Source organism: Gekko japonicus, unplaced genomic scaffold (genome assembly GCF_001447785.1).
Source record: "Gekko japonicus isolate JY-2015 unplaced genomic scaffold, Gekko_japonicus_V1.1 scaffold1315, whole genome shotgun sequence".
Taxonomy (NCBI): domain Eukaryota; kingdom Metazoa; phylum Chordata; class Lepidosauria; order Squamata; family Gekkonidae; genus Gekko; species Gekko japonicus.
In genome coordinates this window covers 269505-296717 of record NW_015170927.1, presented here as the reverse complement: position 1 = coordinate 296717, position 27213 = coordinate 269505, and the positions used below count along the sequence as shown (strand labels likewise).

General features: G+C 43.1%; 1 protein-coding gene across 2 annotated transcripts in view; it reads right to left on the bottom strand.

Moving 5' to 3' along the window:
- ITPR1 (inositol 1,4,5-trisphosphate receptor, type 1) overlaps positions 1-27213 on the bottom strand; it is a 323113-nt gene that overhangs the window by 28964 nt on the left and 266936 nt on the right. For both annotated transcript variants that reach the window (XM_015418813.1, XM_015418814.1), the window contains 11 exons: positions 25433-25528; positions 23478-23600; positions 22115-22219; positions 21639-21831; positions 18956-19078; positions 14870-15045; positions 14247-14411; positions 9156-9351; positions 7277-7381; positions 5632-5771; positions 3712-3877 (listed from right to left, as the gene is read on the bottom strand). In XM_015418813.1, coding sequence (XP_015274299.1) covers positions 3712-3877; positions 5632-5771; positions 7277-7381; positions 9156-9351; positions 14247-14411; positions 14870-15045; positions 18956-19078; positions 21639-21831; positions 22115-22219; positions 23478-23600; positions 25433-25528 — 1588 coding nt within the window. The remainder of the gene's footprint in view (positions 1-3711; positions 3878-5631; positions 5772-7276; positions 7382-9155; positions 9352-14246; positions 14412-14869; positions 15046-18955; positions 19079-21638; positions 21832-22114; positions 22220-23477; positions 23601-25432; positions 25529-27213) is intronic.

Genomic DNA, 27213 nt, shown 5'->3' with positions numbered 1-27213 from the left:
ATCTCTCTCTTGATCAGTCTCTGCCAGTTCAGACCCCATCAACGTGTATTTATATTTAGGATTTTTGGCTCCAATGTGCATCACCTTGCACTTGGCCACATTGAACCCCATTTGCCATGTTGACGCCCACTCGCCCATCCTTGACAGATCCCCTTGGAGTGCCTCACAATCCTCACTGGTTTTCACCACCCTGAACAACTTTGTATCATCCGCAAATTTAGCCACTTCACTGCTTACTCCCATCTCCAAATCATTAATGAACAAGTTAAAAAGCAGTGGACCAAGTACTGATCCCTGCGGTACCCCACTGCTTACCACCCTCCACTGAGAAAATTGCCCACCTACACTCACTCTCTGTTTTCTATGAACTAGCCAGTTTTTGATCCATAAAAGAACTTGTCCTTCTATCCCATGATTTTTGAGCTTACTTAGGAGCCTTTGATGAGGAACTTTATCAAAAGCTTTCTGGAAGTCAAGGTAAATAATATCTATTGGATCCCCCTTGTCCACATGTTTGTTCACCCCCTCAAAGAACACTAACAGGTTAGTGAGACAAGATCTTCCCTTACAGAAACCGTGCTGAGTCTGCCTCAATAGGTTTTGTTCATCTATGTGCCTACTAATTCTTTCCTTAATAATGGTTTCCACCAATTTACCCGGTATCGACGTCAGACTGACTGGCCTGTAATTTCCCGGATCTCCTCTGGAACCCTTTTTAAAGATGGGAGTGACATTAGCTACCTTCCAATCCTCAGGAATGGAGGCAGATTTTAAGGAAAGATTACATATCTTTGTCAGGAGATCTACAAGTTCACATTTGAGTTCTTTCAGAACTCTCGGATGTATGCCATCTGGGCCTGGTGATTTTTCAGTTTTTAAGTTGTCTATCAGTTTTAGGACCTCCTCTCTCATCACCTCAATCTGACTCAGGTCTTCCAACACCCCTCCTGAAATCAGTGGTTCTGGAGTGGGCAAGCACTTCTCATCTTCCACAGTGAAGACGGAGGCAAAAAATGCATTTAGCTTCTCAGCCATTTCCCTATCATCCTTCAATACTCCTTTTACCCCTTGGTCGTCCAAGGGCCCCACTGCCTCCCTGGCTGGTTTCCTGTTTCTAATGTATTTGAAGAAAGTTTTATTGTTGGTTTTTACGTTTTTTGCTATATGCTCCTCATATTCCCTTTTTGCCTGCCTGACCTCAGACTTGCATTTTATTTGCCATAGCCTGTGTTCCGTTTTATCAGCCTCACTGTGACTAGCTTTCCACTGCTTAAAGGAATTCTTTTTACTTTTTACAGCCTCCATTACTCTGTTTGTTAACCATGCAGGCTTTTTCCTATACCTGTTTGTGCCTTTCCTAACCTGCGGAATATATATTTTTTGAGCTTCTAGGATCGTAGTTTTAAATAGATCCCAAGCTTCCCCAATTGTTTTGACCCTTTCTACTTTTCCTTTCAGTTTCCTCCCCACGTGTCCCCTCATATCAGAGAAATTACCCCTTTTAAAGTTAAAAATGGTTGTGTGAGTCTTTTTGGCCAATTCTCTATTTGTACAAATGATGAACTCAACAACATTATGATCACTGTTTCCAAGCGGTGCAATCACTTTTACATCTCTCACCAGGTCTTGAGTGTTACTTAGGACCAAATCAAGGATCGCCTCTCCCCTGGTAGGTTCCGTGACCATCTGCTCCATAGCACAGTCATTTAGAGTGTCTAGAAACTCAATCTCTTTTTCTCAACTAGACACATATTGACCCAATCAATGTGTGGATAGTTAAAATCACCTATTACGACACAGTGTTTTTGTCTAGCTGCTATCTTTAATTCATTCATCATTGTATAATCCTCCTCTATCTTTTGATCTGGTGGGCGATAACAAACTCCTAGTGTTAAGTTTCCTTTTGGCCCCCCTATTTCAACCCATAGAACTTCCAGAAGCGAATCCAATTCTCTTAGCCTCTCAATCTTTCTGGACTTTATACCCTCTCTGACATACAGAGCCACCCCACCTCCAACCCTTCCCCCTCTATCCTTCTGATATAATATATAACTGGGAATCACCATATCCCACTGATTTTCCTCATCCCACCAAGTTTCTGAAATACCCACAATGTCTATTTTTCCCTCCAACACCAAGCACTCCAACTCCCCGATTTTACCTCGGACACTTCTAGCATTTGTATAGAAACAGCTGTAATTTCCCATACAAGTTAAGCCTGCAACCTTCCTCTTGCTATCTTGAGACCTTGTCAGGCAGTCCATGTCACTAGCCATGGTCTCAGTGGACAACTTCAATCCACCTCCCTGTAGAAAAGCAACAGGTACCCCCTCATCTCTCTGAGATAAGCCAACCTGAACCAGAGACTTTTCATCTCCTGTCGGCTTTCCTCAGCCAAAGGCCTGGCAGAACTGCCCCATTTTACAGGCCCTGCTTAGATTCCAAGATCTGACAAGATCAGTCTAGCCTGGGCATCTAGGCTGGAGCACAATCAAAACATAGATATTTAAAAAATAACCTTAAGGGACTATTTCTCCTGCATTTGTATGGGGTATGGAATGCATGTGTAACAAGGAACCTGGCCTAAGGCTGCCAGCTTTTTAGACTGGTCCCTCTAGCTATCCCTTTAATGTCCACTTGACCTACAGCAAATAGTAGGTGATGCCACTTTCCTCCATGCCATGAAAAGCTTCAACTGTCCATCTCAGACGTTAAGCCTCTATTAGAAGAAGAAGAGTTGGTGTTTATACTGCCACCCTTCACTACCCGAAGGAGTCTCAGGGCGGCTTACAATCACCTTCCCTTCCTCTCCCTACAACAGACACCCTGTGAGGTAGGTGGGGCTGAGCAAGCACTGAGAGAACTGCCCCTGAGAGAACTGTGACTGAGCCAAGGTCACCCAGCTGGCTTCATGTGGAAGAATGGGGAATCAGACCTGGTTCTTCCAGTTTAAAGTCTGCTAACAGAACAAGACATTTTTCTTCTGTCCAGCTGGCAAACCCAAATTCTGCCCCCATGAGTCCAAGTCTACCAGGGGCTTCAACTTGCACTTCATCCATTAGAAAGCAAGAGGAGTTATGCCAAGTACCTATGGATGACTTTGGGACAATTATCCCTCCTGTACTTCTAGGTATCATCCTCTTCTTTGCAACCCATTTCAGAGACTGATTCGGTAGTCTTTCTTGTCCCTCCACACATGCTCCAATTTGGCTGTTCATCTTTTCATAGTTTTTAAAGCGCCGTATGTATGACCACTCAGTCAAATATACCATCATTCTCCCCCTCTATTTTCAAAATAAAAAGCTGCATTTGTCTAAAATGCTGAAACTGCACGGGGGTGGGATAAGTAGGTCAGTGATGTAAGCAGTTTCCAGCCAATCAGCACTGTGCATCGCAGGCAGGAAAAAAACCCCAGGTTTCACCTGAGATTGCCGTGACAGAGGAGAATGTGTGACCACAAGACATGGAGAGTGCACGTCCACAGCAGGCTCACTGCTGAAAGTAAGGATGTCTGAATATACCCAAACTTCTAAAAGTTTTCATTGTACAACGACAAGAGGATTGAGCCAAGAACCAAAATAATTAGCTGGTGGGAGACACCGGTTCTACTCACTTTGCTGTATTCCAAAACCATATTCCACTTTTGAATCTGCATTTTTTGTACTGAACCAGAAGAGGAGGTAGTTTTATAGCATTTGCTTTCACACTCACCACAAATGAAGCAAGTCGTTTTTAATATTTCTTCTTTCTTCTGTTTCTCACTTCTGAGATCAGCAAAGGTGTCAATGATGACACCAAAAATCAGGTTGAGGACAATAATGATTACCATGAAGAAGAAGAGAAGGTCATAGATCACTCTTGCAGCAAAAAGGGGTTCCTGAAACATAAATAATTTTCAAACACAGGAACAAGTTTATAGCTGAGCATGGCATGATGGACGGCAGATAGTGCTAGGGGATGGTATGTGAGGTAGAGAAGGAAAAAGCAGTAATCTGAAGAAATGCAAGGAGCTGCACATGTAAGCATGTCTTGGAAGGGGAACAACTGGGCACGTCCTCCCTTTTTTTCCAGAGGACTTTCTATTTCCTACTTGTGGCCTTACAAACACTGTCAATTACTACTGCAAAAGCATTTTTTTTAAATGATAGTCCTCCTAGTCCTGGCATTAACCTGCTTGGTCATAATACACTTTTTGTATGATCAAAAAGTATTCACAGGTCACAGAAAGTACACCAATGGTAAGGGCTTGCAGAAAGAAGAGACTTTAATTATCTCTTCACTATCAACTTCCGCATCTCTGTTTTTGTTTTCAAAAGAGTAGTTGTACTTTCTGCCTTTTCAAGTGCGTTTCTTTCCAACAAAAGGGGAAAAAAACCACCTGATGTGCCTTTACTATTCACAGTACTAGGATCTAACCAATTAGCAGAAGCAATTACACATACAGGGTGGTTTGGATTACATGAACTGCGTTTTCAAGCTCAGATTGCTGCTTCCTCTCCTTTCCCTGTCACCTCACGTGCTACAGTTCAATTATTAACATCCTCTTTCGCTTAAGCCATTGCTTACTGTTACACCCAAACTAGAAAACAATGGATTGTGCTTGCCCTCCAAAGCAGCAGTATTTCAAAGTGTGGTTTGCAACCCTGGATTGAAGTCCAGGCCCAAGTCACAGTTTGATGATTCAGACGTAACTATAAACTATTTGTGCTAAAATGAAAGTTACTAATTGATTAGCATTGTGCAACATGAGGAAGAAATAGCATAAAGCTCATTCATGTAGCATCAAACCAGGGTTTTGCCTTATTAATACAAACTACATCTATCTTGATCAAATTGCATTGGCTTCCAATCTGACACCCCCAGTGTATTTTATTCCATTCTTCCTCCAAGGAGCTTAGGGCAATGTACACAGGTCTCCCTTCCTCAGTTTTTTTCCCTCACAAACAATCCTGTGAGGTAGGTCAGGTTGAAAGAGACCAAGCTGAGTCAGTAAGTTTCATGGCAAGTGTTTTAACCAGTCTTTCCTAGATCCTAGTCTAATACTCTGGTCACTCCACCACACTGTCCTAAATGGGATGGGACCATAACATTGCCTTCAACATACAGAAATATTGCCTACACTGAGATCAACTCCAGGGGTCCTGTTTTGGGTACCACAACCAGAGTGTTTGGTGGATGGCAACTCAAGAAAGGGCCTTTTTTTAAATTGTGGAATGCTCTCTCCCTCATGAAGCTATTTGGCACCCTCTTTCATGGCTTTCAGGAAGGTTGCTAAGGCACATTTGTTTCATCAACCTTCACTTATGGCTGACTGTGCTTTTTAAATGTTCCTTCCTCCAGATGTTCAGTTGTGTGTGATTTCATTCTATGCGTTGTATTATACTGAATACTATAATTTCTTACATTGTTTGCAAGAGCACTAAAAAGAGCGAGATAATGTTTAAAAACTACATGCCTGAATGAGCCACAGAAACGTTAGCACTTCTACTACCTTTAAATAAAGCCAACAACTCAAACCTTGTTGCACTTGACACTGTATAGTGATGTCGAAGATTTTTCCCATGGAAAAACATTTTGGTTCCTTCTCAGAGGTTTAACGCTACTTGGTTCTCTTCCCCAACAATCATTTACCTCCTTGGATGGTTTCCTGAGCACGTCTCCTACTCCGCCCCCACTCCGCAGGCCATGACTAAGCACAGTAACAATGCACATCAGCAATGTCTCACATGTGTGCTCTTTATCCTCTTCCTCAGCTTCTGCAGAAATCAGCTCTATTAAACACAGCAAGTTAGGACACTGTGGTGAGGCTTGAAAATCAGTCTCATTTAACCGTATTCCCACATTCCTTCTCTGCTTGAGCCTGCACAGCCACCCTGAGAGAGTAGTCAGGACACAATACTGGGATCCTTCCCCCCTCTAGTTCTACTGTTTCGGTACAGAGTTGTGCTTGTATGTCATATTGTGAAGGAAACAAACTTCCCTATACACTGGGAATATGAAAATGGCTCTTCTATCACATGTTATGAAAGGTTAAGCACCATATTCTGAGGTGTGAGGAGCCCAGAACCAGGAGAAATATAGGTATGTATTTCTCATGGAAGAACTATTTGTTCATATGCCTATGATTTTATACCAAGTGTAATACTTAAAATGGACTCTTTAAAATCTTAGAATCAATGAAAGTATTACAAAATGCAAATGCGTATCATTATTATGACGTATTACATTTATTGATTTAAAACGTTTCTGTGCTGTCTTTCCATCAAAATACTGTCCCATATACTGATCCACCGACTATGTCCCGGAAATGTAAAAAAATAAACAAAATTAAAATGTGGGGTTAGAAGAAGCTAAACATTATAAAAGGAAGGTTTTGTTAAAGAAAGTACGCCAGCGAAATATCATGAGACTACACTGGTGGTATCTCAGTGGCACCTCAGGGGGTGCTGGCAACCCATGACCAACATTGCAGGGGATCCCAGCCTCAGATAGCATTATTATGGTTGAGTGACAGCATAAGGGAAGCAACAGACTAAAAAAGAGACTTTTTAGAATATCCAAAATTCAAACTTTGGTGGTGGGGGGGTAGAGAAATGAGATCTCCGAACATTATGCAACAAGATCTTGGCAGCCACATTGAAGGTTACCTTAGCAACCAGGAAAGCAGTTCATGGTGGTAGGAGCAGCAGGAGATGGTGCCAGTCGAACAATGGGCAAGGGAGTGGGTAAGTGAGGGGGCACAGGTGAGCAAGTCAGGCAGGAGTCAGTGGTGGTGAATGAGTGAAGTAGTGGAGAAGATGGTGATAGTGGCACAGGTGAGCAAAGCTGCCAGGGTGGGGAAGGAAATGCACACAAATAAGAGGTGGCGGTTGCAGGAGGCTGAGGGGTAGAAAAGCAGCAAGGAGTGGGGAGAAGTAGGAGGGAGTGGGGACCAGTGTGAAAGATTTTCCCAATCCTGCCCCCCCCCCATCAGCAGGTGGGTACAGTAACCGGATACACTACAAGCAGCAAGAGGTTTGAGACAGAAGGAACAGAAGGCACAATTTCTGCTTAAACCTTGTGTTCCCTCCAGTGCCCAGATGACTGAAGGTCAGGCTGGGAAGAGGGTAGGGAGAAAGAAGAAGGTGACTATATATACACATATATAGGCATGTGCCTTTGTAGGTTTTGGTGGAACTGGAACATAAGGTTTCTTGGCTGACTAACTGTTCGATCAAGCGATTAAAAGAGCCATTTAAAATTGTAATATGAAAACCAAATGGTGAAAGATACTTACCTGCTGAAGGAACAACGGAAGAACAGTTTTCCCCATTCGCTATTCTACATACATCGGAATATAGAAACTCTCTGGTCATTTTTTCACCTGTTTCAGTATGTTGATCTGTAAAATATGCAAGCTTAGGTCTGAAAAAGGTGCCTTAAACTGATGCTAGAGTGCCTGACCATTCTTACATATTACAATAGTACTTCGTTTTAAAAACACACCACCCAGTTTCTCCTACACTGGCTGACAACACAGAGAAAGATGTAAAATACATTATAACAATGCACACATATCTTGCCAACATCCTTTTAAAGTTTAATAGGGTTTAACATTGTGAACTCTGGGTGTTTACAATGCATGACAAGAAAACTCCTGCATCGTTTCTCTTCATTTGGTTAAAAACAGTGTGCTTAAAGATTGTGAACAGCTGGCTTTGCTCACACATGGTCCCCAAAGACGCATGGTTTTGTGCTGCTTGCATTTTCATACACTAAATACCACAAAACAAAAAAGTACTGTTGTGGGAGGGGGGGGGGAAACCCTTTCATGACTGTGTGCGGTGAGGTGTGGAATTTATTTGTCACACAGTGGGGAGATCTTTAATTTCCAGTGTATACGCCTGATATACCAACATCTTACCAAGTGAAGTCTCATTGAGATGTGGAGTTCAGTGTGCCAAAGTGGCATGGGGACAATTGTTACAAATTGCTAGGACTGGGTTTGAAGCCATGTCCAAGAAGGGACTGGGACTCTTGCAGCCTGTATCTAAGAACCACATGAAAATTATTTCCTGCATAAAAACAGTTTTAGTCAAGTGTGTAGGTAGTCTGCATATTCTCAGGGCTGCTGTAAAGTAAAGGTAAAGGTTCCCTTGCTCGAAAGCCAGTCGAATCTGACTCTAGGGTTGCGTTGCTCATCTCCGTTTCAAAGCCGAAGAGCCAGCGCTGTCCGAAGACGTTTCCGTGGTCATGTGGCCAGCATGACTAAACACCAAGGCGCACGGAACGCTGTTACCTTCCCACCGAAGTGGTACCAATTTATCTAATTGCAATTGCTTGCTTTTGAACTGCTAGGTTGGCAGGAGCTGGAACTAGAGACGGGAGCTCACTCCGTCATGCGGCACTCGGGTCTCGAACTGCTGAACTACCGACCTTCCACAGCCTGCAGTTCAGCGTCTTAACCACTTGAGCCACCGCAGCTGTACTACACTGTACTACAGGGCTGCTGTACTACACCTGAAATTTCTACTTAACTGAAAGCCTTCAAATAAGTTTCTAAGTGTGTGTGTTTCTAGAAGACACTGATTTTTCACTGGGGTTAACCAGGATTTCCATACTCTTACATTTTTAAAAAAATCCTGCAACCTGGAGCAAAATAAACTATGTATAAAATAAATACACAAGGTTGGAGCCAATGATATCCTTCCAGTATTTTCTCCTGACAAAGAGAGGATGCTGAAAGAGAAGGTCTTTCTCTATGGAAGAGAGATCCAGTGAAAGAAAGCTATTGGATCTAGCTTAGTGAGTCAGTCAATCCAACTCATGAATTTTAAAAAGTTACAAATTTATCCCGCTCATGCAATCTGAAGTAATTTGGGGAAGATATAACTTACAATGGACTTTTAAAAATATTCACCATACCAACATCTTTGATACTATTGCATCAAATGTGTACAAAGACCTCCAAAGATGAGTCTATGAAGCCATGGTTATTCGGCAGCCTCAGCTTTACTGCTTTCAAAACTTCAAGACCTCATCAAAGGGCATCTGATTTTACAAAACAGTCATCACCAGCAGAAGAACTTCAGCTTCCTAGATATAGCTCTTGATGCATTGTAAGTGGTAGCCAGCCTACTTTAAAAGAAAAGAACAAAAGTATGTGCAGTACTAACCTGGTAATAATGTTTCATTAGGTAATTTATCTACTTCCAAGATGAAGTCATCCTTGAAGAACAGGTAGCCCACTATTGAGAAGAGGTATACCAGGATAAGAGCTAGAACAGCAGTCAAGATAATGGAACGTCCATTGCGAGTGACGCTTTTAATGACATTCAGCAATGTCTCTTCTCTGTACACCAAGTCAAAAAGCTGGAAAAAGGCGAGTTTGAAAGGTTTCATAAGATACTTCAAATTAAAAACAGTTAGGAAGTTATTATACTAGAATACCTTTGTAAAGTGAGAGAGAAATATAACGTATTAATTTTATGGCTGTAGGTACAGCTTTTAATGGGAAATCCTAATATCTGTGGACCACAGTTAATAAAAATGCTGTTTGAAGTATGAAAAACTGAACCAAAAACCAACCCAAACCAAAACAACAGCATTATAAAATCATCTGAATGGAAAATACAATTAAGTAATGGTTTGGGTGGGGTCACCATTATTCTTTCAAAATGTACATAAAAATTACAAAACATAGTTGTATTGCATGCAGCCCTTCCTGATTTAGTTCAAAAACTTGAGCAACACTGCCAAGATAGGCGATCAAAGTCAGAGCATTGTGATTATTTGTTCCTAGGGGTGTGCATTTGGCTTCCCCGAGCTGAAAAAAATACTGAATAAATGCCTTATTGGTATTTATTCGGTATTTCCTAAGCTCAATACAAATTCAGGAAACTTTTCAGCTGCTGAATAGAGTTTCCCAAATTTATTTGGCTTTTTGGGTCTTGTTGACTTCTCTTCCCTCCCCTAACAGTTGAACAGTGGAGGGGTTAGTTGTCAGTTTCACTCCCCTGAGCCTGTCAGCTGTTAGATTGAAATGCCTTCCCCCTCACCACCAGCAGCTGGGGGAGGGAGGGAGAAGGCATCGAAACATGACATCTCTGTCCCTTTCCTAATTGAGTCGCCCCACTGTGGCAGGGTGGCTCTGGGAGGGAAGGGAGAGCTAGAAGGCAGATGCCTCCCCACCCCTCCCCCAGCTGCCCCGCTGCAGCAAGGTGATGCAGGGAGGCGAGGCATAGAGAGAAGGCATGTTTACACGCCTTGCCCTCCCTCCCTGAGCTGGCCCCCCCACAGTGGGGCAGCTGGGAAAGCAAAGGGGAGGCATTTAAACATGTCTCACCTTTCTCCCTTGGCTACTTGGGGACTTGGGAAGGGAGAGAGAGAAGGCATGTTTAAATGCCTTCCCCTCCACTGGTCCGTTTCACTCCCCTCTGCCTGTCAGCTGTTAGGTTTCAATAGCCTAAACCTAACAGCTGCCTTGTGGGGAGTGAGACTGACCAGTGGAAGTGGCACGAGGCTTGGGGAGGGAAGGCATTTAAACATGCCTTCTCATTCTCCCCTGGGTATTGTCCTGAATATATTTGGATATACTGAATATTTCCTGAAAACCAATACTACACCAGTATTGGTACTTGGTACAATCGGTATTTACTGATATTTTCGGGTCTGATATACCCGAACCTGAAAAACACCATTTCCCCCCCACCACCACCACACCCCAACTAAGTGGCATACTCCTTTGGGCTCCCTCCTTCTGCATGCTCCACACCCATCATGTGGTATACAGCTAAAATGCAATGTAATTGCAGCTTGGGAATTGACATGGAAATCCCCAGATGAATAATTAGTACATCAATGAAAATGTCAGTGTGGCCTAATGGCCGATTTGCGTCCTCTGTGACTGAGCTAATCTCTGGAGAAACTGGCCCCAAATCAAAGCAAGTTGGTCATGCACAAGTCAAAATGAAATTATTTGCTCTTCAAACAGAACTGCATGCTGCCTTGACACACATTTCCAAACCTGTATATGCCAAGGGAATATGAATGGGACAGACATCTGTATGGGAGAATGATCTAAGGTCATCCCTCGCCCACACCCACAAGGCCACCAGTTCTCTTCTGTGAATGCCACCCAGGCCATTTTCTCATCAGCTGGACTTCCTTCTGTTCTCAGAACCCATCTGGGGGCATTTACAGGTTAGAACAAGCAAGGGAGGTATAGCACTCCTCCAGCCCACCAACTGACCTCTGCAAGAATTGTTCCCTCAACACACCTTTCAAGGTTAACACAAATTCAGAAACACAGCATGTAATTCTGTCCTTAGGTTAGTGGCAACTAACCTCTTCCATTTATTTTATCTAAATAGGGCCAGTTCTGTTCCATTCTGAAGCATGGAGCTGCACTTGACCTTCTGAACAGCAGCCATTCCAAACGGAAACCAGGAAGCAAAGAAAGGCTTCCATAAAAGCATGGGGCATCCCTAGTAGCTGTTTTGACTTTTTCCCTGTGAATGGCAAAGCACTATGCCATATCAAAACCTGCTTTTGAAAGTTCCCTCCATTTTACAAACATTTTGCTATTTGGTGATCAGTTAGCTTGCCTGGCAACACAAAACTAATTGTGTGATTCTTTGCATCCTAGTGACACTGAACTATGTGTTTCAGGTGTGCTAAAGCATAAGTATACATCACAAGTTCCATGGGCTGCAATCTTACATGCAATAGTAAGATTGCAAAACATGCAAAAGTAATGTTAAAACTTACAATTGTTTAAAGCTAAGGATATTTATTTATGTAGAAATACTTACACTGTTGCCTTTCCTGCAAGCTTAGGGGGCTTACAATATATGTGTCACAAAACATACAAAAATTAAAGTTTTGAAAAATTCACCACTGCAAAGTCTACAATAACAGCTTCAGAAATACAAACAGGAGCAACTTTAGCCTCAATACGTGGCATACAGTTCCACAACTCCGAACAGGAGTAGGAAGGGTCCTGTCTAAAAATAACTGCTTTATACAACCACTAGCCTAATACCTGTGCTTCGCTATGGTATTTAAGTTCCGTAAATTCAGTTATAATACTGATGAAGTGAAGTTTGAAATGTAACATTTGTTGTAGGAATTCTAAGGGAGAAGACTGTAATGTAAAAAATGAAGTGAGGCAACGTACTGTTTCTTTCTCTACTGAAGGACCTCTTTGTAGACCACTCTGCTTTGCTCATATGGAGATGTGTTGTTCTGAGCACCTCAGGGTGATCTTGCTGGTACTTGGCCTGTGCAGCTCAGTGCACCTCAGAAGTACTATGTGCAAATGTCTTAGCCGCATTCCTAAATTGCCTCCTCCTTGTAGCGTTGTTGTACCTGGCTCAACATTTGCCAGGAGCCTTCTTGGGGGCAGTAAGAGGTGAGAGGTGTGAGGGGGAGTTGGTCTGAGGGAGTGGTGATGTGGTGGACATTTCTTCAGGTTCATGAGGGAGGCATGCATCAAAATGGCTCCTAGAAAGGTCCTTTACTATCTCCCCATGAACATTCATTAACTCAATTGCCATGCTGGCTGTTATGAGATATGTCTGTTCAGGAGTCTTAAATCGCTGATTTCTATAACTGTCCTCAATTGTCTGCAGTCTCTCTTAACTGTGTTTTTACCTCAGAATATTGAGATCCACAGCTGAGCAGTCAGAGGGAGATGGGTGCAAGCAGGCAGGTTTTACCTCAGAACTCTGAGCTACACAGTTGGCCAATTAAAGAGGGGGTCCAGGAAGCACCTGCCTGCCAGGCACATGGAAAACAATTGGGGGAACACATTTTGCCCCTTTTTTACCCCCTTGAGGGTAATGTTTCTCAGAAATCTATTTGTGGGGGGTTGATGTCATGGTAGGAATGCACTCCCCTTATTTTGGATTTCTTGGTGTGGGGGTTTGGCCTGGGCATTGAATTGGGGGGGGAGGGCATACCCCCCCTTTTAAACAAAAGTGCCTCTCATTTATGTTACATTTAAGAAGAAGAAGAAGAGATTGGATTTATACCCCGCCCTTCACTACCCAAAGGTGTCTCAGAGCGGCTTACAAACTCCTCTCCCTTCCCCTCCCCACAACAGACGCCCTGTGAGGCAGGTGGGGCTGAGAGAGCTCTGACAGAAACTGCTCTTTTTCAAAAACAGCTCTTATCAGAACTAGGGCTTGGCCAAGGTCATCCAGCCAGGTGCAAGTGGAGGAGTGGGGAATCAAACCCGGTTCTCCCAGATTAGAGTCCGCCTACTTAACCACTACACCAAACTGGCGTATAACTATGTATTCAAAACACCATCTGAGCAATCAGATATTAAGCAAGTTCATATGAACCAGTTTTCTAGAACCCACATTGTAAGAAGTTAAATAACCTAATAAAGCATTTTTCTACAAATTTGGGGTATATTTCCATAGTGGGTGGGAGTGTGGCTAAAGCCATTGGTAAGGCTGGGCCAGCAGCACCTCTAAGGTGAGCTTGCTGGGGCGGCTTCCCTGTTGGATTAAAGTACCGTGGCCCTGCTCCTACATCTGACAGACACCCGCCCATCTGGTGTTGGGGGGGGATTGTGTTTAAAGGCATCGAGGAGGCTGGGCCAGCAGCAGAGCTAAGGCAATCCTGCTGCACAAACCTCCCTGATGGCTCTAAGCATCCCACCTCCTCTCCTACACCTGACAGGCAGCTGCCTGTCCAGTGTAGGAGGGGGAGGGGTATTACAAGCTACTGTGGAGGCTGGGCTGGCAGGATCACTAAGGCGTTACTCTGGGGCGAGCTCCCTGGTGGCTTTAAGCACCCTGAAACCACTGCTGCACCTGAGAGACAACTGCCTGTTAGGTGTAGGATTTGGGGGTTTGTTTGAAGCCATGGGGAGGGTGGGTCAGCAGCATTACTGCACTTCATAGGCATTTGGCCATTCCTGATTTCCTCCACTGTCATTAGCTCTCTGCAGTCTCCTGTAACTGTTTTTTTTTTTAACCTCAGAACATTGAGCTCTGCAGCTGACCAGTCAGAGGGTGGGGGGGGGTACAAGGAGGCAGCAGCCTGGCAGCCACATAGGAAGCAATGGGGGGGAAGCACATTTTACCCCTTTTGACCCCCTTAGGGTCAAAATCCCTTCTTAGCGAGCATCTATGTCATGGTAGGAGCGCTCTCCTCGAATGTCACTTTTCTAGCCAGGGGTTTGGGCTGGGCATTGATTTTATGGTGAGGGGACTTATAGATGAAGCACAGTCAAGATGTCACTAAACACTTACCAGCAAACTGTAGAAAAATTCATGAACAAACAGTCCCATTGCACAAATGAGAAGGTACAGTAGATGATAAAGGAATTCAACATCCATGATCATGGCTTTGTATCCTCTAGTGAAAGTTCCACAGTTACCAACAAAACTCATCAGAAATATTATTTTGTTACAAACCTGTGAAGAGGATTAGGCATAATTAAAATATTCTCACCTAAATTACAGCAAAGGTGTTTCAGAAAACACACTGGGTTGGATGGAACAAGCTATTGTCACAACATAATGGCACTTCTGTTGGCAAAGGGGGAAGGTGAACCTGCCACTCCTTCCCCTCACTGCAAACCCCCCACTGTGCCCCCTTCTCTGTTCTTGAGAACTCCCCTCCCCTGACTGCCAGAAGGGGGACCTGTGAGCTGCAAGGAGGGATGATACAGTTCCATTTCATGGATTTTGCTGTACTCATGGTACTCTGGGTCCATCCCAAATGGTACAACGCAACAGCTTCCAAACCTTACTGGAGAATGTCCTTTCTCCACAGCCAATAACTTGGGACACCATAACAATTTTAAAAAGAAATACATAGAGAATCTTTAATGCAACAAGGCAGCAAAAAGTCAGAGAATCTGAATACTTACATTGAAAGCTCCCAGGAGAAATAATGTTGGCTGTAAACCTACTGAGAATATTAGTCGTAGTATTGTGGAAGCAATTAAAGCTCTAATGCCGTGGGGTTTAGGTAAGGCAATAACAATGGCCAGTGATATCAGCATGGCTGTCCAGAGTAAGCCTGACAAGTGGGGCTCTAGAGTACCTAAGAAGGGGGAAAGCCCAAATACATTAATTTATACTATGAAATACATGGTTTCACTCATTTTATTCATTAATTTAAAAAACTTTTTATGCCGCCTTTCCATCCGCAACATAACAATAACAGTATAACAATAACAATACGATCCACAACATAACAATAACAGGGCCATTCCACGAAGCTGACAACAACATAATATAAAATACCATCAGTTTAAAATACATCAGTAAGATATCTTAAGAACATAAGACATAAGAGACGCCAATGTTGGATCAGGCCAAAGGCCCATCCAGTCCAATACTCTGTGTCACACAGTGGCCAGAAATACCAGTGCCATCAGGAGGTCCACCACTAGGGCCAGGACATTAGAAGCCCTCCCACTGTTGACCCCCCCCCAAGCACCAAGAAGACAGAGCATCACTTGCCCCAGAGCCCCTAGCTATACCTTGTGGCTAATAGCCACTGATGGACCTCTGCTCCATATGCTTATCTAATTCCCTTTTGAAGCCGTCCATGCTTGTAGCCGCCACCACTTCCTGTGGCAGTGAATTCCATGTGTTAATCACTCTTTGGGTGAAGAAGTACTTCCTTTTATCCGTTCTAACCCGACCGCTCTGCAGTTTCATGGAGTGCCCACGAGTTCTTGTATTGTGATTTTGCTGTATATAAACTACAAATCAGCAGCAGAGGGGGAAGGGCTGTGGCTCAGTTGGTAGAGCATTTGCTTGGCATGCAGAAGGTCCCATGTTCAATCCCTGTCATCTCCAGCTGAGAGCCTGGAGAGCCACTGCCAGTCTGGGTAGACAACACTGACCTTGATAGCAGGTAAAAGGCAGGTTCACGTGAAAGCAAGATTCCATGGAAGATGTCAGCTCATTGATCAACAAGACCTCAGTTCACTCCTAACTTAAGATTTCCTTTTACCAGCTTTTTAAATATAGGCTTGGATCCTATGGATGAATTCCATGCATGCTCGATAGCCCCTGTCATCATGAAGTGTGCTTCCTTTTCTGCTAGCACTTCTGTTTGTACAAGGGTTCACAGAAAACCACTGATCTTGCCCAAACAGATGTTTTAGTGGAAAAGATAGGGTGCTCCACAGTACAGGTTGTCTAGTGTGCATGGAACACATTAATAGGATCGAAACCATAGCCTGGCTCACTTGTATTCTTACCTATTTGGTGCAATCATCTTGGGTCAGTCATAAGTTCTTTCAGAGCTGTCCTCTCAAGGGCAGTTCTCGGGAGAGCTCTTTCAGCCCCACCTACCTCACAGGGTGTCTGTTGTGGGGAGGGGAAAGGGATTGTAAGCCGCTCTGAGACTCCTTCGGGTACAATCTATTCTTCTTCTCTTCTTACTCACTTACCTGTCTAGACAAATGGCTTATAGAAGAAGAAGAAGAGAAGAAGAAGAGATTGGATTTATACCCCGCCCTTCACTTGGAGTCTCAGAGCGGCTTACAAACTCCTTTCCCTTCCCCTCCGCACAACAGACACCCTGTGAGGTGGGTGGGGCTGAGAGAACTCTGACACAAACTGCTCTTTTTCAAGGACAGCTGTGCCAGAGCTTGTGACTGACCCAAGGTCACATCAGCAGGTGCAAGCGGAGGAGTGGAGAATCAAACCCGGTTCTTCCAGATTAGAGTCCGCACACTTAACCACTACACCAAACTGGCTCTCTCCACTACACCAAACTGGCTCTCTTATGTACTTATGTACACTTTAATTAATACAATGTTATTGGCACAGACAGCTAATATGTGTTTGAATAAATGTACCACTTTGGTACTTCTATTGTTCCTTCCTGTGTTTTGGGAGATAGGTTAGGTATCATTAGCAAGCATCTGGTAGAAATACATCTTCTTTAAAATATCATAAAAACCTAACTAGGAATGGTTTCTCATTTGCGCCAAAATAACAAGTGCTTTGAGACTGGACACAGTCCCCCACCCCAAGAGCTGGTTTCAAAGAAGATTTTTATTGTGGTGTGTGTATGCACTCATTCCACTTTCAACATCTGGAAAGCCTCTTCACAGGCTATTATAACATTTCAAATAAGATCAATCTTGAAAAACTTTTATATATGGATATGAATAATAACTGCAGTAATAGCTCTCGTAGCGCAGGATGCTCTACAAGCACATGGGACTATTTCTCCTTACACACCCAGATATATTAAGTCTCAGATATGTGGAGCAGCCATGTTTGCCTATGGCCTGTAATTCAAATTCTTTAAAATATCATAAAAACTATCTGCGATTTTATGGGGGAGGGGTTGCTTATTAACTTTCCGAATTGCAATAAAGATGAATGTTGGAAACTTGCAATTAATAATATAGTTGCAAAACAGATCAGCTACGAAATCTGAAATGTAAGATCTTGAAGTAAGGGCTATTGTATTCTATAGAAAATGCCATAAAAACTATAACAAAAGGGCTATTAGGGAGAAATGTTTTCTGTTATATATACCCTGCAATGTATATCAACCTCTGATATATATAATTTGTTATATAATCTCTGTTTTCTTTTTGTATCCCTTTTATATCTTATCTTGTTTCTATATCTATCTAGCTCTGTCTGTCTAGTTAGAAACTTGTATTAAAATGAGAAAGTTGGAATTAACAGTATTCTAACAAGAGCTGGATCCAGCAATCTGTTAAGCGAAGGCATTAATGGTAACAAATCTTCTTTGCCTCTTCTTCCTCCACCCCCCACCACAGTCTCTTTGAACCCAGGGAAGTTGATATATCTGTCAATATTTTTAAAAAACAACTTATTTAACCACTTGGGGACCCAATTCAGACTGGGGCCAAGGCACGTGAGCATATGGCACATGGGGGTGGAGAAAGACATCTCTCCTTGTCACCCTGATCCAAATCAGAAGTGAGACAGGCTGCAATTTAAAGGAAAAATAAAATGAAGTGGGGAATCAGTTCATGTATCTCCCATCATCATATCCACTTTGGTTCTTACTTGAACCTTGTGATGCTCTGAAGACACTCCAGAGGCTGGTCTGTGAAGTTTCTGGCAGGTCATAAGCAAGGCTCCCTCTAAGCTGTGGAGTCCTGTGAGCAAAAATTCTACTTGGTGAGCTCCTGGCATTAAAGTTGTGAGCGAGCGATTTGGCCGCTGCATGAATTAGCTTGCTCTGAACCCCCCTTCCTGAGCTAAGACAAAAATCTGTGAGCCGGAGGCTAAAAAACTGTGAGCTAGCTCACACTAACTCAGCTTAGAGGGAACACTGGTCATAAGCCATGCTTTGTATGTCACTATGGTGGGTCAAAAGCAGTTATATATCTCACACTTACTTGTGTACATTTTTAGCTTCACCCAACCATGAAAGTGCCCTGACTTGGATAGCCCAGATTAACTCAGTCTCATCAGATCTCGGGAGCTAAGCAGGGTTGGCCCTGGTTAGGACTTATCGATGGGAGACCACCGAAGAAGTCCAGGGTTTCGATGCAGAGGTAGGAAAAGGCAAACCACCTCTTGCCTTGAAAACCCCTGTGGGCTCGTCATAAGTCAGCTGCCGCTTGACAGCACTTTCCATCAACTATGAAAGTCAGCTAGAAATAAATTAACCTGGACTTGGAGCCAGCTGTAAACATAACAGGATAGAAATCAACTGGTGGGGAGCTCTGGAGTCAGAGGCAAGTTCATCAGTTTTGCTGCCTGCTGTAGGAGTGTCTTTGCTTCCTCTATCCCGTGTTTACATGTTTGTAATGAAAACAGATATTACGAAGACAGAAGTCTTTACTGCTCTCCCAACCAATGGAAATAGAGCTCTACAAGGCTCAGGAAGTTGGGAGAACCAAACACTATGATCTATAAAACTCACCAAAGATAAACAGATGTTTAATTTAGCCCCCACCCCATGCTTTGATATACAGGTCACAACTTTAAAACAGGAGTACCTCCTTTGATTCCTTTAAATGGATAAAAAAATGCTACCAGTAGATTCATGAGGACTGCAAGGTTAAATGAAATGCTGCTCCAGAAGGACATGTTGCGTGAGCACCAGTACAAAATAGGTTGAGCTGCAAAGAGAGAGAGAGAAACAGAGTATGTTTACAAGACATGCAATGACATCCTATAACTTTAATAAGGAAATAAATGCCCAAAAGCCAGTGTATTGCCAACTTTTCCTAGAAACACACTATCAGCTGCAGTAAAAACTTTATTATCTGTTCCATAGTAGGTTTCTTTTGCTATATAATTGCTCTTTAAGAGTCTATAAGTTCAAGGCATTTATGACTCTCCTGTAGACCAAAGGCCACCAATAAACAGAAACTAGCTTTCTACGTTTACGAGCACCACAAAAGCAAAAGTTAGTTACAAGGCTAGAATAGGCTGGTTGGATCCCATGGTACTTAGCATATTTTGACCTTGTGTGACTAGCTTGCCAGATTTATCAGTGCAAATACCAAGTGCCCTTGCGATGGACACAGGGGTGGCTGGCTAGCCATGCTGCCGCCATGCTGTGAGAGAGCGCTGCCTATCTGTGCTGCTTCCCCCCCCCCCCCATTTTCATGTCTACTCTAATGCTGGGAAAAGGCACAGAGAAAAATGGTTCCAAAAACGCTACAGGAAGAGGGAGTAGGCTTTGCTAGGAGTGCTAGAGGTCTTTTTTTTTAAAAAAACATGCACAATATTTTAAAAGCCTAGATGAGGACAACAAGTTGGGGTAGATCAGGGTTGACAAATCTGGGTTATGAAATCTCTGGACATTTTGGTTTGGAACCTGTAGAGGGTTGAGTTTGGGGAGAGGAGGGACCTCACTAGGGTATATAATGCCACAGGGTCCACCCACCAAAACACCCATTTTCTCCAGGGGGACTGATCTCTAAAGCCTGGAGTTCAGTTGTAATCCCAAGAGATCTCCAGGGGCCACCTGGAGGTTGGCAACCCTACCAGAGATGCAGACATTGGCCAATAGGTGCCTGAAACATTTGCACAGCTACTGTCTACATATGTTTATCTTTGAATTCCAGTGGCAGTCTAGCAACAACCTGTGGCTCGGATGCTGGGAAAACGCATTCAGAACTTTAGCAATGACAAGGTTTTGCCTGTATAACAAAGCAATTGTCTGGAAAAGCTCCAAACTGCTCTGCCTCCAAATGGTTTTAAATTTCATTTCATCCTGTTCTCAGTTGATCTCTTTGGTATCGTTTTTTTTTTAACTCCTCTTCTGAACGGATCACTGAGGGAACACCAGAGGAAACCGTCTTTCCCGCTGGCAGAAGACTGTAGCTGAAGGGGACAGGCCTCTCTGGGGAGCGAGATCCTGAGTTTGGGTACCCCAACTGATCAGGCCCTCTCTGCAGGGCTGCCACCCACCTAATCTCAGAAGGCAGGGGGACCAAAAGTAGGGCCTTGGAAGATGATAGTAGTGGCTGAGTAGGTTTGTAAGAGAGTAATTGGACTTTGCTGGTCCCAAGCCATATAGGGCTTTAAAGGTCAACACCAACACTTTGAATTGTGTCCAGAAACAGACTGGGACCCTGTGTAAATGAGGCAAGATTGTAGTGATATGCCCTCTGTATTCCACTCCAGTCAACATCCTGGCTGCAGCATTCTGCGCCAACTGAAATCTTTCTAACATGCAAAATGCTGCCGCCCAGTCCCAGCCCAGAAAGGTGATCCAGAAGGATACCACGACTGATGGTATCAAAAGCTGTTGAAGGGTCCAGGAGAATCAACAGAGGTCCCGGTCACACGAGCCGGATGATCCACTGCTGAAGGGAGGCAAATCAGAGCTGGAGCAAAAAGAACTGCGGGAGCGCAATCCGATGTGCTCCTGCGGCTCTGTGCTCTGGCAGCTGATCACACGGTGCGCAGCAAACCAGCAGTAGCGCGGTTGTGCACATGCATGGGATGGGGAACGGCGCCTGCTGTAACGGCCTACCGGCGCTTCCCCGACCAGATGCCTTCCGTTGGCCCACATCATCCGGTAGGTACTGCTGTTTTGCTAGTACCTTTTTGATGTGCGTTTGTGGGCCTAAGGGATGGATCGGGGACGGGTGCATGCCACTTCCCAGATGTTGCGGTGTGATTGTGCCCGCTTGATGTGCCCCCGACCCGTCCCTCTGGTGGATCAAATCCTCCCGTGTGACCGGGACCAGAGTGACACTTCCCCTGTCCATCTCCCAGCGCAGATCATCCACCAGGGCGACCAAGGCTGTTTCAGTCTCATAACCAGGCCTGAAACCAATTAGAAAGGATTCAAAAATGAAAAATGACCTTGTATGCAAGCTTTTGTAACCACAAGTATTGTGTGAAGTACAGGAATCCAGGGGACATTTTCGCCATCTCAGATTAACACTTAACTTTTCTCATGCTACAAATATGTCCATCTGCATAATATTCTGGTTGCTTCCCTACGTCTGTTTTCAAAAGATAAATTAGGAAATGCAATGCTGGAAACAGACAACAGACACAGTCAACGTTTAACCTAAGCTTTTCTGGAGACATTTGAAAGCACATGTCTGTGTTCATAATCCTGGATTCAAATAATAAAATAAAACCCTATGGGATGTTAAAGTTACTTGCATTCCACCCTGAGAAGAACTGTCTGTATTTTCTGGAAAACCAGCTTACCTCTTAGCTTCTTTTGCCAGTTCATTTCATTGAATAGGTCTTCCGATCTCAGGAAGAAGTCATTTATTTTACTGCCTTGCTCATCCCTTTCTGTGGTGTAGTAGATCCGTAGTTTTGATTCCTTGGTGAGGAATTCACATATACTGGGCACAGGGAAGACTATTTGCTCCATAGTACGATCCGATCGAACAATCTAGAGAAAAAGGATGTAACTCGCATGGTTGCAGTTTGTTTGTTTGTTTAAAAAAACCATGTAACTTCTTCATACACTGAAATGTCACTTTGATTACTGGTAGCAACAGAAACTTTTCATGATTTTCGTTACTGTAACGTAAATTACTTTCTTTCTGAGGGATGTTTAGAAACTGGATTTCCAATATCACAAAATTTGGGTTATTTTATTATATCTTAAACTTCAAAAAGAACCGGTTTGACTTCAACTGTATCAGATAACCACATTTCACCATAGCTTCTACCTCGATCTGAGCAGTGTGCTTGGCATAGAATTCCAAAGCTTCATCTCCTTCCACTTGACCTCCAGGCTTCAACATGTTCTGCAATTCTTTGTTATGACGTGCCAGCTGAAACAAATGGACAGTTTAGAGGGGAGAAACCATCACGTGGCTCCTTTTTAAAAAAACAACCCCAAAACCATAATCTACTGACAGAGCTTTAAAAGTAGCAGCCTTGATTTATTTCAGACCAGACTACTTGGTCTGGATAAAGGTGCGATGGCGAACGAGAGTCTATATCTTAAAAATAGGGTTTTTTAAAACCCATTTTTCCCCTCACATGGGACTTATTACAGATCTATTCAAGCTGCATATACCTTGATGCAAACCTCTCTGATTGCCCAGTATGAAGAGATCAGACCATAACTTTCTCCCTGTACCACAACATTGCTGAAACATGAATCCTACCTGTGAATTACATTAGGGTATAAGGATTCACTAAAAACCACTGTTGTCTAGTAACATCTTTCCACACCTCTCTTCCTATTTGAACACTGACCTTCAAGAAGTACACAGGACTAACAAAAGAGGAACCATGACGTGCAATGAATTTCTTGTGAATACAACGATAGTACCGAAAGGTTGTATTAAACTGATTGTCCCCATTAGAACTAAGAATATGAAGCTTCTTCGTGAACTTTGGAAAGTCCACAGTGCATAACACACAAACAAAACTTTCAGAACAGCAAACCACACTAGCCACCAAACAAAAGAACAATGAAAAAAACCTTTATATTTTAATGACCAAGAATAAGGAGAGACCATGAATTCCAGGCTGTGGCAAGGACAAATCCCTGATTTTGTATTATTTGGAAGGCACTGGAGCTTTGTGACATGAACTGTATTAGTTTTATTATTATTATTATTTATTAGCATAACTGAAAGCCTCCAGAGTATTTATCAGCAAGAAACAGTGCATACATACCAGCACAAAGTGAAAATATTTGCACAGTTAAGTGCTTGTTTTGAAGATACACTCTACAAACCTGTCCCAATGTGCCCCCCAAGGACACCATGATGCCCACCAGTGCATTCCCTGGTATTCACTTGCTTCTTAAGTCTCGGAGATAAATGAGTTTTGAATGGGGCTGTGGATAGCTTCACCATTACCCCAGTCAGCTGGGCCAGCAGGATCAGTGTGCAGAATAAATATGCTGCAGGTGCAAAATGGATCAGATTTGCTGAAGCTGCACTTATGCCCCAACAAAATCATGCCTGAACTGAAACTCCTTGGGCTGAGCAGCTCTACTACTCTTCAATAACCAGCCTATGCATACCAAACTAACTGATCACCTGTACCTCAGCTCTTCTATAAATGCAATCATACCTGATGGGCTAATATGTAAATATTATGCCCCACATTTCTGGGGGATGCAGCAAGATCTTCCCCATTCTCTCCATCCTCAAATTCAACCTCTCCTTGCAGATAAGCCTTCTTTATCACTTCCACCTGGGGGGGAAGATATACGCAGATCAAAACTGGAAAATACCAGGACTGAGACATGTAATAACAAAGGCAAAAGTATATAGTCACCAGAAGACTGCTTGGTATTTTCATACAAACACAGACTTTCTGGGAATTGAAACTCATCTAGAGGAATTTCACATTGATTCCCCCTTCCCATTGAAACAGTGATCACCGATTCAAGCCTGATTTTTTAAAATAGAAGCTGGTATTTGCTGCCAAAGTTGGCCTACATTAGGAATCACCTGACTCAGTAGAATAAAAGCCAAAACAAAACTTTATCCTCAGCTCACCCTATTGTGGCTGGATAATATATTGCATCATACTCTTGTCTCGGACGGCTGCCATAAACAGGCACAATGTGTTGAGTTTATAAACTTTTAGCCTGCACTTTGGAATTTCAGGCTTCTGTTTTGTCATCCATTAACACTGACTGCAAAAGAGCTCTTGGAGACTATTAAATTTATTTCTTTGATTTTTATCCTACACTTCTTCTAAGGAGATCAGGGTGGTGAGCCTCCCTCCCACCACATTTTATCCTCACAACAATGCCAAAAAAAACCCAGTCACAATGAACTCATGAAGCTGCCTTATGGCAAATGAGACAATTGGTTTAACAATGTCAGAACTGACTGCTCTTTGGCAGCAGTTCTCCAGGGGGTTCAGGGAGTGGTCTTCTATATATCTTACTACCTGATCCTTTTAACTGGAGGTGCTGGGATTGAACCTGGGATCTCATACATACAAAGGAGATGGCCTACCAGATGAACCATGACCATGACCACATCGCAAAGAGTAGGTTGAGATGGTAACTCACTTGAAGTTACCCAGTGAACTCCCATGGCAGAGTACAGATTTTATCTCAGGTGTTCCTAGGCCTAATCTGATACTCTATCTGCTATACCACACTTGGCTTCTATTTTAAATGTATTTGAATATAGCTTAAGACTTGGTCAATTGGGACATAGCATTAAATGACCTGAAAATAATCCACCTTTGCCTCCTGTTAATATATTACCAGCACAATCCTCAGCAGGTCTACTCAATGGGGCTTATACCCAGGAAAGTGTTCTTAGCATTGTCCTGTATGAAGCCAAAGAAGGGACTAGGGAGAACTTCCATGGAGCAACAGAAACTCCCCTTCTCTGCTCTCTGATCTTCACAGAAGCAGGCCAAAGAGGATGGCTAGACTGGCCAACCACAGTACCCCAGGCCTTTTGGATCCATCGAGATCTTACCCCTCCCTCAGACTTCTAAGGAGGGAATGGGCTATTAACATGAGTTTGTCAAAAGAGGAATGAACAGCCCACTGCTCAGCCTATGGGCTCCCATCTTTCTCAATCTCTCCTAAGTGGTTATACTTATTATACAAAGTAGCTCTGCTTTCAAGATGGTCCCTTATCTTTTCATTATTAACCACATTTCCCCCCTTCCCCGCTGTGCATGTGTGTGTACAAAATATGTTCTTACACTTGCTAGTGACATTCTTTAAAGAATACCACAGGGCAGTTTGTTACTTTTGCTACTACATGCTAACAGAACCAGTAATTTCTTCCGAAACGCTAACTGCAACAGAAAGCAACCCATCTTCTGCTTGGAGGCAGAAAAAAGCTCAGTGCCATTATTTAGAATTTATAACTGACTAAATTATCAAGTGCTTCCAATTTACAGTTGGTGTAGAACAGCTCATTTAATGAAAAGAGCTAGGTTTACAAGATCTCCAACAATATGATCTTAGTCACACAATTAGCTGCATAACAGTTTTATGTTGCAAAGTTCTTACTCTATTGACTTTGGAAATATGCATAGAAACTTACCAGTTCTTTGGGTCTCATGTTATAGAGGATTCTTTCTGCATTCTCACTATCATGTCTGCTTTCCATTATTGCCAAAAGTAATTTAGATGCATTGTTCTGATGGAAGCAAAGGAAAGACAGTTCATGAACAGTTCCATGTATTACAAAGCAGGAAGAAGAAACATTTCTATAAGAGCGAGATTTACTACTGTGGAGTAACTGTTGATCACATGTATTATCCTATTCTTAGTGAATTGTTTTTAGATGTAATCTGCCTTGAGTCTCCATGAGAAAGGCAGACTATAAATGAAACAAACAAAATAATCTGGGTGGTCTCTAGTTCAAATGCTGCCTCGTCTACAAACTCACTACATGGCCCTCAACTTCCCTTGCAGCCTCATAACAAAATGGGGATGACAGCACTAGCCTCCATTACAGGCCTGTTATAAGGATTTCAACAACCTATCATAAGCAAAGTGCTTTGAATGCTGAAAGTGACACATATGAAAAATACTATTTTGAATTTCATGATTGATAGCATAGACTTCTAGACTCATTTCCTTAATAGTTCCCATTTCTATCATTTTTTAACCTATCTGTCCTCTAAGGAGCTCAGGATGGCATACTTGGCTCTCCTGTATTTTACCCTTACAATAGGAAAACAGGAAGAGCCCTGCTGTATCATACTGCTTCACACAGCAGCCAACCAGTTGCCCTAAAGAGTCAAGAAACTGGCCACAGAGGCCAAAGCTTTTCCTCTGATGTTGCCTCCTAGATCTGGTACTCAAAGGTATACTGCCTTTATATACGAAGGTTCCCTTTACTCACTACGGTTAGTCGCATAAATCTGTTTAACCCCATTTGAAAGCCATCTATACTCACGGTCATCTGTACATTTATTGGCAGTGAATTCCACAGTTTAATTACTCCATGTTAATAAGTATTTTGTTTAGCCTGTCTGGAACTTACTACCTGTAAATTTCACTGTGTGCCCAAGATCTCTATCCACTCCACCCATCCCAAGCATAATTTTATAAACCTCTGTCATATCCTCTTTGTTTTCTAGACTGAAAAGTCGCAGACCCTTCCGCCTATACTCAGAGGAAAAGGCCCCAACTAGGGGTGTGCATTCAGACCTTCCTGAGCTGAAAATATACCAGAAAAATACCTTATCAGTTTTTTTTCAGGTATATTTTGGCATCTCAAAAGTATCCAAGATTTTTTGGAAAAAGAAAAAAAAATCCCTAAAATAGCTGAGATATTTTTGGGAACCAGAAAGATCAGGAAAACAGTTGAGATGTGGGGAGACTGCTCCCTGCCTCTCAGCTGTTCCCTCCCTGCGTCTTCTGCCACCCATTTAAATCAGGATGGCATAAAAACTTGGGAAACAGCTGAGAGGCTGCTCCCCACTGATCAGCTGTTTCCCCTTCTTCAAACTGGTTTAAAGGGACTGCAGAAAAGATTGGAGAAACAGCTGAGTCTGGGAGACTGCTCCCAGCCTCTCGGCTGTCTTCCCCTTCTTCTGCAGTCCCTTTAAACCAGGCTGCTTTAAAGGGACCACAGAAGAGATGGGGAAATAGCTGACAGGCTGCTCCCCGTGTCTCAACAGTTCTCTTCTTCTTCTGCAGTCCATTTAAACCAGACTGGTTTACAGGGACTGTAGAAAAGATCTGGGAAACAGCTGAGACGCTGGGAGATTGTTTCCTGCCCATCAGCTGTTCCCCCCTTCTTCTGCAGTCCATTTAAACCAGACTGGTTTAAAGGGATTGCAGAAAAGATTGGGAAACAGCTGAGAGGCAGGA